The sequence below is a fragment of the Rhinichthys klamathensis genome, unplaced genomic scaffold (genome assembly GCF_029890125.1).
Source record: "Rhinichthys klamathensis goyatoka isolate OS25496 unplaced genomic scaffold, OSU_Roscu_1.1 h1tg000133l_1, whole genome shotgun sequence".
Taxonomy (NCBI): domain Eukaryota; kingdom Metazoa; phylum Chordata; class Actinopteri; order Cypriniformes; family Leuciscidae; genus Rhinichthys; species Rhinichthys klamathensis.
This window is the reverse complement of record NW_026606668.1, coordinates 1,511,707-1,531,408: the sequence shown is the minus strand read 5'-3', so window position 1 is coordinate 1,531,408 and position 19,702 is coordinate 1,511,707. Positions and strand designations below refer to the sequence as shown.

Here is a 19,702-nt window from a genome sequence, read left to right as displayed (position 1 = left end):
CTTGTTTCTTTTGTGTGTTCTCTGAACATTCTGAAACATTTCCATAACGTTTGCAAAATGATAAGTTCGCATAACCAAGAAAAAAATATTTTTAACAATTAAAAAAAACTGGAAAACTCATAACATTCTTAGGGGCCATTCAGAATGTGTTTTTCCATCCCACTGTGATACTTTTCCATTATTTTTCTATGTGAACACATGCTAGAAGGACGTGTTTGATATTGTGCCTCGCGTCTTTTGCAGTGTTTTGTACATTTTGTTCTAAAATTCGGCACTCAAGATAAAAGAAGTTCAACTTCAAGTTTAAACTAATTCATCTCTAGTCCTTGCATTTTTTTCCCCATTCCACTGACACATTTTAGCTGCAAAAATGCATTCTGTGTGAACTGGCCCCCTCTAACACATTGTGTTACAAATGTAGCCTAACACATTTTTGGGCTAACATGTCTATTGGGTAACAGTATTTAGTATTATGAGACAGATGCAAATGCTATGCTTTTTCCCACTTTATAAAATTCCACACCTCATATTCGCAAATACTGAAAGTGATGAGAGAGAGAGTGAAATGTGTGTGTAGCACTGTAAAATTAATACATAGCAGGCACACCAAGTGCATTCCTGGTGTCCAGACTGTCTGGTGTCAGTCAGAGTATTACTACATGTGCACAAACACTGACGCCACCGTTTCTAGCTGTTGTCTGTCATGGATCCATATAAAGGTCTGTGTCTCCATTTGATACACAACAAACATGTTTAAAGCAGAATATCTTCTATATCTGCCACACTGAGTAAATATAACTTGTGCTAGTCATAGAACAGCTTAGGTAAAAACACAGTCGCCAAACAGTTTAGGCACTTTACCATGTGGTATTGGGCATTAAACAACATAGATAATTTAGCTAATAATTAAGCTTGCTAATTCATTCTTCAAAACAAGATATACTTTTAGCGTCTATTTACTGTTTGATGTTTTACAGGTGAAAGTGTCCTTTTTCAGAACACAGATCAGTGGAGATCATCATCATGAATACAGGTAAGTCCGTTATTAAAATACCTGTGTAATTTCTTTGCCATTAACCCATCATTAGTGTGCATTTGTAATCAGATTTTATGTAAAAATGTCATGACATGTGGTAGGCTAATAAGATATTGTGTCAAAAAAGAGATCAGAAAGAGGTGCAGTAAGTGCTTCTGGTTCATACATCACACTTTAAATAAAAGGTCAAGCCAAGCACATTGCATTGTGGGATATGCTATAATCACACAATAAGGTCTGCTGTATACTGTTCATTTGGACCAGCTTCGGACCAATAATATTACTGCATTACTTTAACAGATGTGTTCACATCACACCTAGTTAGGAAATAATGTCATTAGGTGTGTACGGCTTGAAGCAGCGCTGTGCCGACCAATTGGTGTATGACATCAAAATTCTTTGAGAGCTAGAGAGCAGACGGTACTTTGATGCCATACACCAATCCATCTGCAACGAACACACCTACAACAATATGTCAGCTTTCCTGCAATGCTTTGCAAATCAGTTACTGCATAAGTTGTATGCTGTTCTGTAAAGGACTAACTTTTTACAGTACCATTCAAAAGTTTGGGGTTTGTAAGATTTTTTTTTTGTCTCTTATGCTCATCATTTGCATGTATTAGATCAAAAATACAGTAAAATACAAATACATTTTATGGAATATTATCACAATTTAAAATGTTTTCAATTTTAACGTATTCAATAAAAATAATTCAAAATGTTTTCAATTTTAACGTATTCAATAAAAATAATTCATTTATAATTATTAATTAACAACAATAATTCTAATATGCTGGTTTTGTGCTCAATAAACATTTCTTATTATTATCAATGTTGAAAACAGTTGTGCTGCTTAATATTTAGTGCAAACTGATACATTTTTATAAGGATTCTTTAAAGGATAGAAAAGTAACAATAAAAAAACAGCATTTATTTGAAATACTTTTTGGACTGCATTTATATAGCGCTTTCACAGACCCAATGGCCACCAAAGCGCTTTGCAATTTGCCTCACATTCACCCATTCACTCACTCATTCATACACCGACGGGCGACAGCAGCCATGCAAGGCGCCATCCAGCTCGTCGGGAGCAGCTGGGGTTAGGTGTCTTGCTCATGGACACCTTGACACTTGGTCAGGTGGAACCGAGGATTGAACCACCAACCTTCTGGTTTGTAGACAACCAACATGAACCACTGAGCCACTGCCGCCCCTGATAATAATCAAACTGACCCCAAACCTTTGAACAGTAGTGTTGTTTCATTTTATTTACTTTTTCTCTTTATTTTGCATTATCTTTTGGTGCAATAATGTTGCATTTAAAATGCATGTGCTTTGCTTTCTGTTTGTTTTGCATGTATGCTTCTGTGTGTGTGTGTGTGTGTGTGTGTGTGTGTGTGTGTGTGTGTGTGTGTGTGCAAACAAACACTCCAGATAGCGGAGGACGTGCTCATAAAAGAGCATCCCTGTTGCTCACTCTCTGGCCTGTGAAGAGGGCCCAGAGCTCACCCAACCTGTACGCTGCTGCAGGTATCAGTAATGGAGCAGGACTGTCTAACAGACACAGATCTTTAAAATAGAGTTTTTAGAATGTCTTTTTTGCAAATCAGTGTTCCATAAGTAATTTAGATGAGTTTTCTGCCCAGTGTTCTGTTTGTGTGTGCGTCTGCAAGCATGCTTGTTTGCGTGTGTTTGCAACATCTGTTTTGTTCCATAATTGTCTTGCTAAGTTTGAAGATAACAGAGGCATTAGATTTAGGCTTTTATTGTCAATATTATTCAATTTTAAAGGAATAGTTGGTAACACTTTACAATACGGGTGCACTAATATGCATTAATTCATGTTTAACTAATGCATAGATAATCATGAGTTAATCTATGATTCATGAAGAACTAAACCATTAATTAATGATTACTGCATCAGCAACTAATAAAGAGTCTATATGATTAATAGATTAAGTAATACATGAATTGCTATTAATTCATTGTGTCATTGTGTATTAATTCCTTAATAATATATTTTATTAACTAATAGTGTAAATTAATGTGTTAATTACCAAAATTAGTCAAAGCTATGCACTTCAACTTCCAGTTGTCTGCTTTAATTAATCATTAGCTAATGATTTGCAAAGGTATCATTATGTTATGACTTTACTTGTTAAGGCACATCATTATTAACTAGTCATTTAGTAATTGTAGTAATTTACACATGAATTTGCACTAACAATGAAGTAATTAATCATGTATTAATGCATATTAGTGTACCTGTATTATCTGAAAGTTGAAATACAAGGCTTTGGCTCATTCTGGTAATTAACATATTAATTAACACTATTAGTTAAAAAAATGAGTTATTAGGGAATTAATTCACAATTACATATTTAATTAATAACAATTCATGTATGAACTAATACATTAACCATACAGACTCTTAATTAGTTCCTAATGTGGTAATCATTAATGAATAGCTTAGACAATCATTAGTTACACATTAATTCAGTATTTTCTGTGCATTAGTTAGCATGAATTAATGCTTATTAGTGCACCCGTATTGTAAAGTGTTACCGAATAGTTCACCCACATAACATTATTATCTCTCAATATTCCTCGAATATATTCATAGCAGAGTTACACGAACAGAAAACAATGGCCTGTATGCACTGTAAAATCCAATTAGTTCAACTTACTTGAAAAAAGCATGCAAACCGATTGCACTCAAAAAACTGAGTAAAGTGAAATAGGAATAATATGTAGTACTAACAAGTGCATGTCTAGTAGTGTACACTTACAAGAGAGTTCCAGTAACTTAAAATAATTTGTATACTATACTTGATCTTTTACTTTAGATGTACTCATTTATGCTAGTTGTGTTAACTCTGATGTAAAATCTAATTAGTACACCTTACTTGAAAAAAGCATGCAAACCGATTGCACTCTAAAAACTGAGTAAAGTGAAATAGGAAAAATATGTAGAACTAACAAGTGCATGTCTAGTAGTGTACACTTACACGTGTACACATCTATTATAAATCATTGAGAATAGTTTCACAATTTTACAAAGATAACATTTACAACGGGACAAATAAATGTAAGGCAATGATACAGTTCAAAGGTAAATTTATTGTATTGTTTTCTTAAAAACTGCACAGGGGTGGTCCACACACGTTTGCATTGGGGTATACAATTTATGTAAATCACTAGGTTTAAAAAAACAACAACAACTGTAAAACAAAAAAAACGGAAACACTTAATAATAAGGTTCATTAGTTAACATTAGTTAGTGTATTAACTAACATGAGCTAACAATGAGCAATACATTTGCTATTGTATTAATTAATCTTTGTTAATGTTAGTTAATAAAAATACAGCTGTTCATTGTTTGTTCATGTTAGTTCACAGTGCATTAACTAATGTTAACCAATACAAACTTTGATTTTAATAATGTTTTAGTAAATGTTGAAATTAATATGAACTAAGATTAATAAATGCTGTAGAAGTATAGTTAATTCTTAGTTCATGTTAACTAATTAACCTTATTGTTAAGTTGTTTCCCAAAAACCTTTTACAGTAAAACAATATACATTTTTTTTTATATAAAATCTGAATAAAAATAAATAAATTTGAGACCATACCCTGACTCTAACACATCCTCAACAAACAGCTTTAACAATTCAATAAATAACAATTACTCACTTTAATCAATAACACTTCGGAGACCAAACTTGGTATATAGAAGTGCAAAAAAAGTGGCTACATTCATTATCCTAAACAATGAAAAAGCAATGTCTCTGACACACATGTACATTAGAAATGAATACGCTGACAGCATCTTAAAGGGTTAGTTCACCCAAAAATGAAATTTCTGTCAGTAATTACTCACCCTTATGCCGTTCCAAACCCGTAAGACCTTTATTAATCTTCGCAACACAAAGGAAGATCTTTTTGATGAAATATGAGAGCTTTCTGTCCCTCCAAAGATTAACGTCATTGTGACTTTTAAGGTCCAGAAAGGTAGTAAAGACACTGTTAAAATAGTCCATGTGACTACAGTAGTTCAACCTTAATGTTATGAAGCGACGAGAATAGTATTTGTGTGAAAACCCCCCGCCAAATAACGACATTATTCAACAATCTCTTTCTCTTCAACGTCATTCTCCTACGCTGTTGATCTAGTTTAAACAGCGCAGCGCTTCTGGGTTCTACATCAGAACGTAGGCTTATTATTGGCCGACGCTGGTCATGTGTGATGCTGGCCAATAATAAGCCTACATTCTGACATAGAACCTAGAAGCACTGTGCTGTTTACACTATCGTCAACAGTGTAGGAGAATGACGTGGAAGAGAAGAGATTGTTGAATGTAGTTTGTAGCGAGCAGGACGAGGCAGAGGGCCGTGAGAGAGCGGCGCTAGGCCGCTGGCGTGATTGCTGATGAGCGACACCTGTGAGACGCACCGGTCTCGTATCTCTCACGGAGGAGCAGAGGCATAAAGGAGGAGCGACGACAGTAGAGATTGAGAGAGGCCAGGCCTGGATTTTATGTTGTGTTATGTGTGGCCAGCAGTCATCCTCGAGGGGCAGCTGGCTTATACTTTCGTTTTGTATTTGTTTTATTTTAGGTTATTAAACGTGTTGAATGTTCGCCGGTTCACGCCTCCTTCTTCCCATAACAACTGAACCTCGTTACATCGTTATTTGGGGGGGTTTTCGCACATAAAAAGTATTCTCGTCGCTTCATAATATTAAGGTTGAAATACTGTAGTCACATGGATAACAATGTTTTTACTAGTTTTCTGGGCCTGGAAAGTTTCAATGACGTTGCGTTAAATGGAGGGAGAGAAAGCTCTCTGATTTTATCAAAAATATCTTTATTTGTGTTCCAAAGATGAACGAAGGTCTTACGGGTTTAAAACGGCATGAGGGAGAGTAAATACTAACAGAATTATCATTTTTGGGTGAACTAACCCTTTAACTTGCTCATGAACTAATGGGCTGATAATTTTAAACAAGTGGCTTAGTTTCCCTTTTATTTGTCTATCAACTAATCTAATTCCACTGTCATAAACGAATTTAATCTAATGCCAAACATCGTAAATCTTGCACATTTCATTACTCAAGAGATTTTTCAGAGATTGCAATTTTGGTGGGAGTTTGTTCTGTCCCAAACCAAGTGTTTTTCATGTCTTTTGTGTAATCCAAATTTAAAGCATAAGACAGACCTAAATAGATGCAAATTGCATGATTCTGCAGATTATTACAATACCTCTCTCAACAATGATGGCAGTAGACACTGGGCAAAGGTAGAGAGAGAGATTCTTCTTCATCAATGACAGTCAGCACCCCAACAGATACTTGTGCCCAGGCTTCATCAACATCACAAACCTGAATGAAACCAAACAATAAAAATATTACAACAGGGAAAAGTGAAAAGGCATGATAAATTGTCAGTTATCTGTCCTGCATACATGTGTGTATTGCTCATGCATGAGCAGCCAGTTGTTATCCTTTGAACAAATCGATAAGATTTAGTAAATACAAAATATTATTTTTTATATAATTATATATAAATATTATTACAAAAAGCGCTCATGTTGCTTCATGAAATGAGCTTAAACCACTGGAGACACATGAGCTAATGATTTCTTTCATTGCTGCCTACTGAGGAACAGAAAGGACTTGGATTTTATTAAAAGTATCATAATTTTTTATCTGAAGATGAAAAAAAGTGTCATAATAATAAAAAATTAAGGCTGCAGGAAACTCACCCCTGTATTAATTTGCTGCATAAGATCATCAAATTTCTCTCCAATGCTTCTTGAAGACTTGTGACAAAACGTGGTGTGTAGCGATCCACAGCACCATAAAAGTTACTCTGCAGTCTGCAGATCTGTGGTGACTATCCTGTCAAACTCTGCAAACACCTACAACACAGGCACACAAAAACAGGCATGGGACAGTGTGGAAATTTTTCAATGCATGGTCAGGCCTACAGGCCAATCCTAAAGCCAAACCTAAACAGAATGTGGTTTCTCATGGTGGAAAAAGGGATATGAATAAGTTCTTACTGGTCTCTCTGTAAAAAGAGCTGGCCACTGCTCCTGCATCCACAATCTCACATCTTCGCATTGAGATGGTCTGGTCCATCTTTGATGCAATCAGAGGTTCCACTAGTCTAGGATAACATCACTTAACATTACTAAGTTTCTCATCTTGTTAAAAGATGGCTAATTTTATCAGCAGTGATAAAGCAGTTGAGTTTGAGTAAAGAAAATCACTTTTACCAGTGCTTGCATTACATTCTTAATGTACTCAATTTAAAAAATAAAAGTATAATGCTATTGTGAATTCATAAATACTGTCACAAATCATCACAAACTTAATCTCTGCATAAACTGCAGGTTAACGTTACATTTAACTGTAAATGTGCGCCATTTCACACGATTTGTAACCTTAATCATTTATAAACCAATGCCAACAGAGGAGAATGCATCAGTGAAAATGCATCGGTTTTAAATTTGGGAACAATAAATAGCTTTTCAGGCATTCCAGGAACTGTTATGCCTAACCATATTCTTCAAGCTCCGAATATCACAATTATTTGGTACACATTAATAACCTGACTCCGCCAGATGGATTTGCTCCGCATATCCATCTGGAAACCTTCCGTTGAAGTAGTTTTGGTAAGGGGCGAAAATACTGGTTAGCTGATTGGCCTATGTTGGTGATAGACGGGCCAAATCAACCAATCAGATCAACGAAGCATATGACGTACTAACAGAGCGTATCTTTTCCTCTGAGAAAAGCCTCCAGAGCAGTGTTTTGCTCTTCTTTCAGTGAAGAAATACTCTGTAATTCCGATAAAACTTGCTCGATAGCCACGCTGATGCTAGTTTCATCCGCTGAAGCCGACATGTTCTTTAGACTGAACTGACGCGCTTCTCGTTGCGTCACACCTCAACCCGCCTCAAAGCCAACGCTGATTGGACGTTCGTTTGGTGAACTGCTCCCAAATTTTCTTTAAAGTCCCACTCCGATCATATTTTGAGCTATTTGTAAACATTACCAGTGGTCTTTAAATTATGATTATGCCATTTTTAGCCAAACTCACAAAACCTGTGCCGTTTTCTGGGACTTTGCTTCAGCAGAGCAGCAGCAGCTCATTAGCAATTCGCCTCTGCGTTGTGGGCGGAGCCGTTGGCACGGAGACGACCCTCCCCCTGCCCGTTGCTGAGAGCTCTGTCTCTCCCGCTAGCTTACACCCCCAACCTGTCATTACCGGTGCAACAAAAATTGAGAGCAATATTGGAGCTATCCAGCCGTACAGTGCGTTTTCGTTTTAAAACGCATAACTTTTGCAACGATTATGCGCTCCTGCCGTCCACATTACTGACCCTCGGCCTCGAAAACGGAGACTGACCCCTTCAGTCGAGTCCGATGCAAGACACGCAAGTGACGCAACCCATAGCAACGAGTCATGGCAACGACAGCTCAAACCGACAGAAACATACAAGTAAACGTGAATTTTGTCACATTGTCATGTTAATTATAATCAAATGCATTTTGTTTTATTGAAAACAATATTATCATTGATATTTGTTTGAGAGGGGCACTTTCGATTAATTTTAACAAGCTTGTGGCCCCGCCCAGTGGAGTTACTACGTCACAACTCCAGTCTATTTTGAACGGCATTTTAGCGTCTGCTACTGATTCACAGCCATTTGAATGTAGAAATACTCAGAAATACAACTTTGAGCTTATTTTTCTCAAGATATGTCCTCTAACATAAGAAAAATGCCACAAGAACATGTTAACACCTAGAAAAACATTATTTTCATCGGAGTGGGTCTTTAACGGAAAGTATCCAGACTGATCTGCGAGTGAAACCTTGAAAGCTCGCGAGATCAGGATGGTCTCACGAGGCTAACACATTAAGGAGATCAGTAAAGATTAGCGACAGACAGTAAAAAAAAACATTCACACAAAAGTCGCATGCTTGATTACTCACCTTATTATCATCTCATATTATTATTCCAAAAATGTAGCGAGGCTCCAGATAAAAATGTAGGCAGTCTCCAGTCTGTCAACGTCTTTCCCACATCTTTAAAATTGGCGCTGAAATACACAGAATCTATCGCGCATGCTCTCACAAGTGCAGCTTCTTCTTTTTTGTTTTTTCGGCACATTAGGCACGCTTTAATGCACTGCTGCCTCTCACTGGTTTAGTAACGCCATTGCATCATTTGTTGCTACTTGCTTGTATCAAGTAAGCGTCACTCAAATTATTGAGTAACTTGTTATTTTCACCCTGCAATTGACCGTAACTCAACAAAACCTAGTAAGAAGTATGTATTTTATATAACTGAGTAAAGTTAACTAATATATGTGAGTCAGGAACGCTATTGGATTTTACAGTGTGTGTGAGATAATTAACATCTTTAAATTAAGCCTTTCAATTTAACATGTTAATTTAGGGTCATTATAACACAATAAAAAGATTAATGCAATTAATCATGTACCTTAAGCCATATGTAAATGTCCGTAATGTGAAATGTTCTTACCATCAGAGCAATTCATGATTAAAGTTAATTTGACAGAACTTTCTAGTTGATTGACAGCCCTAACCAGTGAAAGAAAAAAAGAAAAAGAGACTATACTGGACACACTTTCTCTGAACAAAGGGTGTGCTATAACAGTTTTCCAATTGAACGTAACCTAATCTGGCTTCTTAATTTAAAAATAATGCTCAGTTTGTGGTCAGTTGTACTATGTGGTAAATATTGTAGACACTGTTCAGGTTTTAATTAAATCAATAAAACACACTCTCTATTACACTACACTGATCTCATGTAAAAATAGAAAATTGCTGCCATTTTTCTGTGCTAATAGTTACAAGGATCCAGGCAATTTTGTTGTTATTTTCTGTTGCTTTAGTGAGTTTGCTGAAAAAGTGACATGATGTCAAGACCTGCCAGGGATATGACAACACATCTTTAAATTTTGAAAAGCTGCTGAATGTTGAATTGTTTAAGGTACATAGGCTACTGATTTATCAGATGTCAGTTTGAATAGCAAAATGGAGACCATACCCTTCACTTTCACGTATAACAGTCCATACATACTGGACCCTCTGTCATCCTCACAGCATGTTAATGTATATTTTGCAATAGAAGATTTTTGTTCTTCCCCTCTTTAAATGTACGTAGTTTTAATCATCATAATGAGTAAGAGGAGTAGGTATGTTTTGTGTGGTCTTACTAGCTCTCTCTGTGTTAAGTGGCAGCTTCTGCTCTTTAATCTTCTGTCCCCTGTATTTCTGCATCTCTATTTTCATTCTCATATTGTGTCCGTCCTCCAGTTAGATGTTTTCAGGCATCATGGACCTAATTTTTGAGGGGCCACCAATAGTAGTACTGGCTCACATTTTGCAATAAGCAAGATAGGACATAACCCCCGCCCCCCAAAACAACCTAATTGTTCAAAATATAGGAGTAACATAGGAATTATTTTCTTTTTAAACTGGGCAATGTTTCCCCTTAATTTAAATGGGAATGATCCTTCTGCATGCTTTGCATCTTTTCTCAGATATTTGTCTTGGTTTTCTGTGGTCATTAGTGTTATCATAAGAAGTAAATTATTTTTTTGCAAAAAACACATCCAAATGATTAGCTCACTTATGTAGATGTTACAATTTTATGTTTATTTTAATTATTAATACATATTTTTTCCCCATAGGTAGTGATTCCCAGTCATCAGATTCAGGCAAGTGTTTTCTGGATGTGTACATGTATGTGTGTGTGTGTGTGTGTGTGTGTGTGTGTGTGTGCACGTGTGTATATATATCTATATATATATATATATATATATAATATCTTTGTGCGTAGATGCCTGGCGTTCACGCAGTGTGTCTGAGGGGTTGAGGAACGGAGACGCCAGCAGCTCGTCCTTGACTGCTAAAGGCTTCCGCAGCGTTAGACCCAACCTACAGGAAAAGAAATCTCCTACACCGGTACATATTTATTTATTTATAATGCAACTTGGTCTGTTAATGCATTCTTGCTTGATCATACTGCTGTTATATATTTTTTATTGTACTTCATGACTGTTTAGATTATTGGCCATGTTTTCCAAAATGACAACTTCTTTTTAGAGGTATTTAGACAAGGGTTTATATCAAGTGTTTTCTTGACCCCTTAAGCAGTCAAACTGAAATTTCTCTATTTACTCTATTTAAAATTCACTCTAATTGAACTGATTTTATATATTTGAATTGACCTTTTTTCTGTCAGGTCCCCTTGCCGCCCCCTAGGAGAGAGAGCTATCACATGACCCCTAACCCCCCATCTTACAGTTCCCTTGCAATACTGTCAGACACCTTCCTCTCTCCCCCACAGAATGATGATGTAATTTCCACAGGCTCTTACACTATTCAATCTAGAGCCACCTCCTCATTTTCAAACTCTAAGACCACCCAAACCTACACGAGCACCCCTGGAGCCCCCCTCGAGGAGCCCCCCTTGTCCCAACAGGCTAATGCTAACAGTTTTATCACTCGGGTTCTTGGGAGCAAATTGTCCTCTTCGAAATTCACCACTGACCATCTAAATGCAGCACCTAACAAGATGAATATGATTAAAACTGACCCTATGTCTAAAACTAAACGGAAAGGTACATCCGCTCCCCCGCCTCAAGACCCCACTGCCACTTCTGAAATGCATGTAGCCTCTCTCTCCATCCAGTTAGCTTCCCGCAGTCCAGAACCCCAAGCAGAGACCCAATCAGGGCCTGAGACTGAATCCAGGACTAACGCATTGGACCCCGCTGACCCCATGCAACCCCCTGTCGTACCACCAAGACCAGCCGGCAATTTGGTGGTATTACTGTCATTCATTTACAGTGATAATGTACACTTACTGTGCCAGTCAAAAGTTTGTAATAATTTATATTTTTTAATGTTTTTGAAAGAAGTCCTTTACGATATCCAAAGCTGCATTTATTTGATTAAAAATATAGTAAAACAGTAATGTTGTGAACTATTATTACAATTTAAAATAAACATGAAAAAAGCTTAATGTCATTCATTTTTTTCCAAACTTTTGACCAGTAGTGTATCTCTTACTCTTAAACTAACTGTGTAAACAGCACCCATTGACCCTCATCTGTTGGGATAGAGAGAACAAACACAGACGGCATGATGAAAGAGCGTGTTTTTCTGCTAATTACTCATTTTGTTTTATGTTTCCAGCCAACCATTTATTTCTTCCCACAGATTTGCCTGTTCTTCTTCACTCAACATGGTTAATTTGCTTCAATCACTTCTTGCTCACTGGCTTTGTTTTGTGTTCACTTTAATTTCTTGTCTTCCTTCCCTTTTATTTCCACCCACCTCCATCAGCGTGAGTTTTCCCCTGTAAGAGGGGGCACTGGAACGCTCTCTTCTGGACCCCCCTCCCCAGACCCATCAGCTCGTCGGTCACCGTATAGCCGGGCGAGTCAGGATTCCCCCGACTTCCTGTCGGGACTATTGCCCAAAGCCCTCTCGCCAACACCCTACACCCCTCTGGAACGTTCTGGGCTAATGTCGGCCTCACCTGCTGCGTCACCGTTAACCGTGTCTGCGCTGAGTCATTATTCATCATCCACGTTCGGGCTGGAGGAGCTGCAGATCTGCGACATGGACTCCTCCCCCACGGCCACACCTACCCCTTCCCCCACTCTCAGCCACGTCTCCAATGCCCCTGACGAGCTTCCTACCGCCCCGTCAGCTGCCACAGGCACTAACGTAACTATCACGCACGACTGGCGCACCTCACCTCAGTCTGCTGTCACCTTTGTTTGATTCTACTCGTGTTTGTATGTCCTCACTAGTCTTTCAGCGCTATTTTACGTCTAACTTTGACATGCTTTATGTGTCAGCTTACAGCAGGTGGCTGTCTTGGTTTTCACTCTGTTCTATGTATTCAGTTTTTCATTGTGTGCTATGTATGTTGTTTCCCATTTAAAGTCAACATGCATGCGCAATGTGACGTTTTAAATTGAAACAGAATGTAAAAAGTGTAGGGTGGATTTTATCCATCTGGAATTGAAAAGTGGGAGTCCATGGTAGAATGAAATTAGTTATTAATATGAACAAAAACCTATTACTGCTGTACTATTGATTTTTTTTATTCTAATTTGCATTTATTTAATGTGAAATATTACAATATCAAATATTACATTTGTATTAAAGATTACAAACTTTTTTTTTTTGAGTAATGTGCACTGATTAATTGTCCAGGGATGTGTATTAAGAAAGTTTAAGGTTCATATGATGACCTCTGATTCTCCATGTGACCTTTCATGACGTTTGTTTGATTAACATAATTCTCGTCTTTATATTGTCACCGTTGACTGAAGACTCGAACATCAATGGATTATGATTGTATAATGGAGCTATATTCCAGTGTTGTTAACACTCTTTTTTACATAAATTGTCCTGCACTCATTATCTACTAAAGGTTGTTTTAATGTTGGTTTGTTGTCATGTGGTCTAACAGTTTTTAAGTTACCTTTATATTTGTCGTCCATCATTTCTCTCATGTTACTACAGAAGCACCAACATCTGACCACAACCTTTGTCTTTTTTATAACAGCATTTTCCCCATTAATGACATCTCTCAAATACATTTGTTATACAGTATGTAATATTTTAACATTTGTCTTTTGAAGTGTGTACTCTAAAGTCTTGCATTTCTCATTTGTCTAACTACTTATTGTCTCATAGCTTTCACCCACTCATACTTGTTTGACTTAAAGTGACTCTATAAATGACATTACCCACAGTTCCATCTCTTATGTTCCCCAGGGTCAGATGGCAGTGAATGGAAGATCTCAGTCTCAGAGGCCGTTCTCTCCACCTGTGTACCCCCCTCCACCCCCAAACCTCAGTCCAGGCCTGGTAAAGATTCTGCAGGGTCGTTGTTCAGGTGAGTGTACCTCCGGCTAGTATCGCAGGGCAGAGTTTTGACTATCGGCAAAATGTTGCTTATTTAGGCAAGAACCGTCCACTTAGACTGGAATAGGATGTCTGAAGCACATGTAAAACGTCTCAGGTTACGACTGTAACCATGGTTTCCTGAGAAAGGGAACGAGACGATGCGTCAACGACGCTTTGGGAACGCCCCCAGCGTGAATGCGTCTGAGCATCAATGTCAACTAGTCCAATGGAAAGAATGAGCGTCACGGGCGGGTGACGTCATGACCAGGAAGGGATAAAAGCACATACGGTGCAAACCGGCATTAGGTTCGAAATCGCCGAAGCAAGCCGATCACAGGGATGCAGGAAGTATGGCAGAGTGACGCATCGTCTCATTCCCTTTCTCAGGGAACTATGGTTACAGTCGTAATCTGAGACGTTCCCTTTCGAGGGAACTCGCGATGCGTCAACGACGCTTTGGGAACGAGAATACCCAAAACACCAGAATTCCAAGTACCTGAGTGTTAGTCTGTTGTAACTAAGCACTAAGCACCTGAGAACCTGGGGCAGCATCCAGGTCTAAGCTGTAAAACCTAACAAATGTGAGCGGTGAGGACCAGCCTGCCGCATCACAAACGTCTTGAAGAGAAACCCCAAATAGTAAGGCTTTAGAGGCCGCCATACCCCTCGTAGAATGAGCTCTGACCACCAAAGGACACGGCTGGTCAGAGTACTCGTATGCAAGTGTAATAGCCTCAACTATCCACTTACTAACCGTCTGTTTAGAAGCAGGAAGACCTTTCTTAGGTGATCCAAAGCAAATAAATAACTGATCGGACTTCCTCCATGAAGATGTCCGATGAACATAAGTATCCAGTGCTCGCACTGGACACAAGAGTTTCAGCCTTTCCTGGTCCGCAGATGTAAAAGGAGGAGGACAGAAAGCCTGCAGCACAATAGGCCTCGGAATCAAGGTCGGCACCTTAGGGACGTATCCCTGTTTTGGATATAAGAATGCCTTGACCATCCCCGGTGCAAACTCAAGGCAAGTGGGGGAAACCGAAAGGGCCTGAAGGTCTCCAACTCTCTTAAGGGACGAAATAGCTAGCAGAAAGATAGTCTTAAGGGTAAGAAATTTCTCTGAAACCAAATCTAAGGGCTCGAACGGAGCCCTGGAAAGGCCTTCTAGTACTATAACAAGATCCCAAGCCGGCACCCTAGTACGAGTTGCAGGCCTCAGCCTCAATGTGCCACGAAGGAAACGTGTAATCAGGGGGTCTCGACCCAACGATGTACCCCCCACCAGGGCGTGGTAAGCCGCAATGGCCGCCACGTAGACCTTGAGCGTGGAAGGACATAGACCTGACATAAAGCGCTCCTGCAGGAACTCAAGTACTGTGTTCACAGAACAGTTAAGCGGATCCCACTGATGTCGGTGACACCATACAGAAAAAACTCTCCATTTAAGCGCATATAATTTCCTAGTAGCTGGAGCTCTGGAGCTTAGAATGGTCTCAACAACCTCAGTTGAGAGACCACTCTCTATGAGTTGGGCCCCCTCAGAAGCCAAACCCACAGGTTCCAAATCTCTGGTCGGGGGTGAAATATTGTGCCCCCGGCCTGAGACAGAAGGTCTCTCCTGATCGGGATCTCCAAGGGAGGACCGTCTAAGAGATGGATCAGGTCCGCAAACCAGATCCGACTTGGCCAGCGTGGTGCTACTAGCAGTAGGCTTATTCCGTACTGGCGGACTCGCTCCAGAACTCCTTGGAGCAGAGCAACAGTCTGCACCATAGCATCCAGCCCCAGGGGGGCTGGGTGAGTAAGGGAGAACCAAAGTGGACAGTGCGTCGTATGCTGAGACGCAAACAGATCCACCTCTGCTTGGCCGTAAAACTCCCAAATTTTCTCCACCGCCTCGGGGTGGAGTCTCCAGTCCCCTGGCCTCAGCTCCTGCCTCGACAGGATGTCTGCTCCAATATTCTGGTCCCCAGTAATATACACTGCCCTCAGGGAGAGTACCTTCCCCAGAGACAACAGGAGGATCTGGTGCGCCAGCTTGCACAGCGGACGCGAACGCAGACCCCCCTGACGGTTCAGATAAGAGACCACCGATGTGTTGTCTGTACGGACGAGCACATGATGGCCCCTCAGGTCTGGGAGGAATTGCCTCAACGCATTGAAGACAGCCATCATCTCCAGGCAATTTATGTGCCAAGAAAGATGATGACTCCTCCACAGACCCTGAACCGAGCGGCCTTCCATTACCGCTCCCCAGCCGGTGAGGGAAGCATCTGTCGAGATTGCAACTCGATGGCAAAGAGCTCCCAACACCGGACCCTGGGTTAAGAACCAGTGTTTCCTCCATATAACCAAGGCGCGGAGGCGTGATGATCTTGATTACACGAAGTGGGTTTCCCCTCGGGGAGAACCCTCTGGTCCTGAGCCACCACTGTAAAGGTCTCATGTACAGCAGGCCAAAAGGAATCACGTTGGACGCTGCTGCCAAGAGACCCAACAGTCTCTCGAACTGTTTTACAGTGCGTGACTGGCCTAGCCTCAGCTCTTCTGTGGCTGTCAGGATAGCAGCTACACGAAGGGGCGATAGAGCGGCCCGCATCGTCACTGAATCCTATACCACACCAAGGAAAGTGGTTCTCTGTACTGGAGAAAGCACACTCTTCTTGGCATTGAGCCTCAACCCCAACATCTGCATATGAGCGAGAACGACACCTCGGTGCCGAACCGCCAACTCCTCTGATTCCGCTAGAATCAGCCAGTCGTCGATGTAGTTCAGAATATGTATGCCCTGCAGCCTGAGCGGGGCTAGAGGTGCATCTACCCATTTCGTGAACGTGTGGGGTGATAGAGCTAGGCCGAAAGGAAGTACCCGATACTGGTATTCTTTGCCCCCGAAAGAAAACCTTAGGAACTTCCTGTGCTGAGGGAGGATGGAGACATGGAAGTAAGCGTCCTTCAGATCTATTGTGACAAACCAGTCCTCGGATCTGATTTGAGTCACGATCTGTTTGAGTGTCAGCATCTTGAACTTGAGTTTCTGTACTGAACGATTTAACAGACGAAGATCTAAAATGGGACGCAATCCTCCATCCTTTTTCGGAACAATGAAATAACGGCTGTAAAAACCCGACTCTCTGTCGGGTGAGTACACCTGTTCTATAGCTTCCTTTGCTAACAGGGCCTTTACCTCTTGCTCCATTACCAGAGCCTGCTCGGGATGCACTACTGTGAGCAACACCCCGTTGTAGCGAGGAGGACGAGAACCGAACTGGATTCTGTATCCTTTCTCTACAATCCGCAGGACCCAACGAGAAATATTTGGCAGAAGCTTCCACGCTGCCAGAAAATCTACTAAGGGAACCAGCCTCTCGAGGCTGGTCTCTGGTGTTAACTCTAAAACCCCCCTCAGAGGGCGCGAAACCGATGCAGTGCCGCAGCATAGCATCAGCGACTCGCTGGAGACCGCTGCGCCCCGAAGCACCAAGGGTGGCGGGGTTGGCAGAACGGTCCCTTGAGGACCCCGAAGTGGAACGGACACCGTATTCTGAGGTGTACACCGCTCCACTTCGGTCGGGGCTGTCCTCACAGGTCTGACGCCAGTGACGTGAGGACCTCTTTTTTTGAGCCGAAGTCTCCTTCGCCTGAAGAACGGTCCTCAGATCCGGCTTCGACTTAGAAGACTTTGACTGAGAGTGTTGCGCCTGTTTCCAGTGTTTATGTGGAGGTGCACGAGACGAAACACTCTCTTTTTGTTGTGCACGAAATGAGGAGCTTGACGGCTGGGGCTGCTCACGCCCAGCAGCCCCAGGGGGCTGGACACGGCGAGGGAGAAACTTTTTAAACGCCTCCGCTTGCTTCTTCGACTCTTGAAATCTCTCGACGACCGCGTTGACTGCGTCGCCGAAGAGACCAGAAGGCTCAAGCGGAGCATCCAATAAAAAAGCCCGGTCTTTTTCTCTTATTTCGGCCAGATTTAACCAAAGGTGCCTCTCAGTAGCTACAAGGGCTGCCATAGACCACCCAATTGCTCTGGCGGTCTCCTTCGTTGCTCTGAGAGACAGATCGGTGGCCCGGCGAAGTTCTCGAACCTCGTCAGGACCAACTCCCTCACTCCTATCCAGATCCCCCAGCAGGTCAGCTTGGTAAGCCTGGAGCACTGCCATAGTGTGCAGACATGCTCCAGCTTGACCTGCTGCCGTATACGCTTTACCCACTAAACCCGAAGTTGCTTTAAGAGGTCTAGTGGGCAAAGCTGAGGCCTTCAGAGACGATGCTGGGCCAGGTGACAGATAGCTCGCGAGCGTCTGTTCAGCCTGGGGCATCGCCTCATATCCGGCTCTTTCAGCCCTCTTATACCTGCATATATATTAACCTGAGGGCTGAAAAGACGTGACGAGTACGGCTTATTCCATGATCTAGATAACTCATTATGAAGATCGGGAAAAAAGGGAAGGCCTCGTGGTGGAGATAATGTAGCTGAAGAAAGGAAGCGCTCATCTAGTTTACTTTTAGGACGAGCGCCCCTTTTCTCAGCTGGCCATTCAATATTTAATTTTTCTACAGCCCTAGACATCACCTCCACCAGCTCCTCATATGCTGGGGAAACAGTTGGCGAATCTCTTTCCCCAGTGTGTGTGCTTTCACTCTCCATACTCATCACATCAACCTCCTCAGAGGAAGAGCAACGAAGTAATGGAGGGCTCTCTCCCCGGGTGGAAGAAGCCGCAGAGCGGGCTTCCGACACCGGGGGGAGAGCACTGGATCCTCCGGGTAGGGAAGGAGAAAAGGCCCTCGGACCCGTCTCCAACCCCTCCGAAAGATCCTTTTGCGATCCCCAGGAATGCATTCTCCGTGCTGTCTCGGCAACAGCGGGTCTTGCACCCTGAGGATCGCGAGCCTGACCACTCTCGTCAAAGAGTGACAGGCGAGAGCGGAGCATGCGAAGCAGAAGCATCTCGCAATCCTGGCACTCAGCCCCCTCGAAGGCTGAGACTGCATGCTCCACTCCCAAACAAACAACACAAAGCTCGTGTGTTTCCCCACCCGTTAAATAACGCGGGCAGGGAGAAGCACACTGTTTGTACATTTGTTTCGCCATAACTCTTTCCAAATATATACAACAGACAACAATAAATAGACAGAGACAGAGTAACACAGATCGCTTGCTGAGGCACAGAAGCTAATGCCGTTTTGCACCGGATGTTCTTTTATCCCTTCCTGGTCATGACGTCACCCGCCCGTGACGCTCATTCTTTCCATTGGACTAGTTGACATTGATGCTCAGACGCATTCACGCTGGGGGCGTTCCCAAAGCGTCGTTGACACATCGCGAGTTCCTTCGAAAGGGAACAAGTTTTTGTATGTGATGTAAAAAAAACATAAAAAGAGAGACTATCTGCATCTATCTGCAAAATCTGAATTTAAAAACAGCTGTGTCACAAATTACATAGTCTAGCAGGTACTACTTTTTGTTGAAACTTTGTGGCCATTAAAAGGTATGTTGCATTCAGTATGAATATGGGTGGTATTAAGCTTGGATGTACTGCGTTTGCCATGTTGTCACTGTTATGTGACCAACCGGCAACAGTTGCATCGCCTCACTGCCATATAGTACATTAGTGCCTGCCCACACTTTTTTAGTTGCATTGGTTCCAAGTATTTTTGAATTCATTTTCCCATAAGGATTTTTTTTTAA

At 41.4% G+C, this 19,702-nt stretch overlaps 1 protein-coding gene and 1 long non-coding RNA gene across 2 annotated transcripts in view; one reads left to right on the top strand and one right to left on the bottom strand.

Annotated features, from left to right (window-relative positions):
- The first annotated feature begins 1,023 nt into the window (after window positions 1-1,023).
- Window positions 1,024-19,702, top strand: part of sorbs2a (sorbin and SH3 domain containing 2a) — a 61,286-nt gene continuing 42,607 nt past the window's right edge. The window contains exons 1-6 of the mRNA XM_056256749.1: window positions 1,024-1,033; window positions 2,447-2,566; window positions 10,767-10,793; window positions 10,916-11,035; window positions 12,467-12,813; window positions 13,876-13,996. Coding sequence (XP_056112724.1) covers window positions 1,024-1,033; window positions 2,447-2,566; window positions 10,767-10,793; window positions 10,916-11,035; window positions 12,467-12,813; window positions 13,876-13,996 — 745 coding nt within the window. The remainder of the gene's footprint in view (window positions 1,034-2,446; window positions 2,567-10,766; window positions 10,794-10,915; window positions 11,036-12,466; window positions 12,814-13,875; window positions 13,997-19,702) is intronic.
- LOC130089489 (uncharacterized) lies at window positions 6,329-7,133 on the bottom strand. The gene is made up of 3 exons (XR_008807581.1): window positions 7,100-7,133; window positions 6,800-6,955; window positions 6,329-6,416 (listed from the first exon to the last, which is right to left on the bottom strand). It is a non-coding gene; the product is annotated as an uncharacterized LOC130089489 (long non-coding RNA).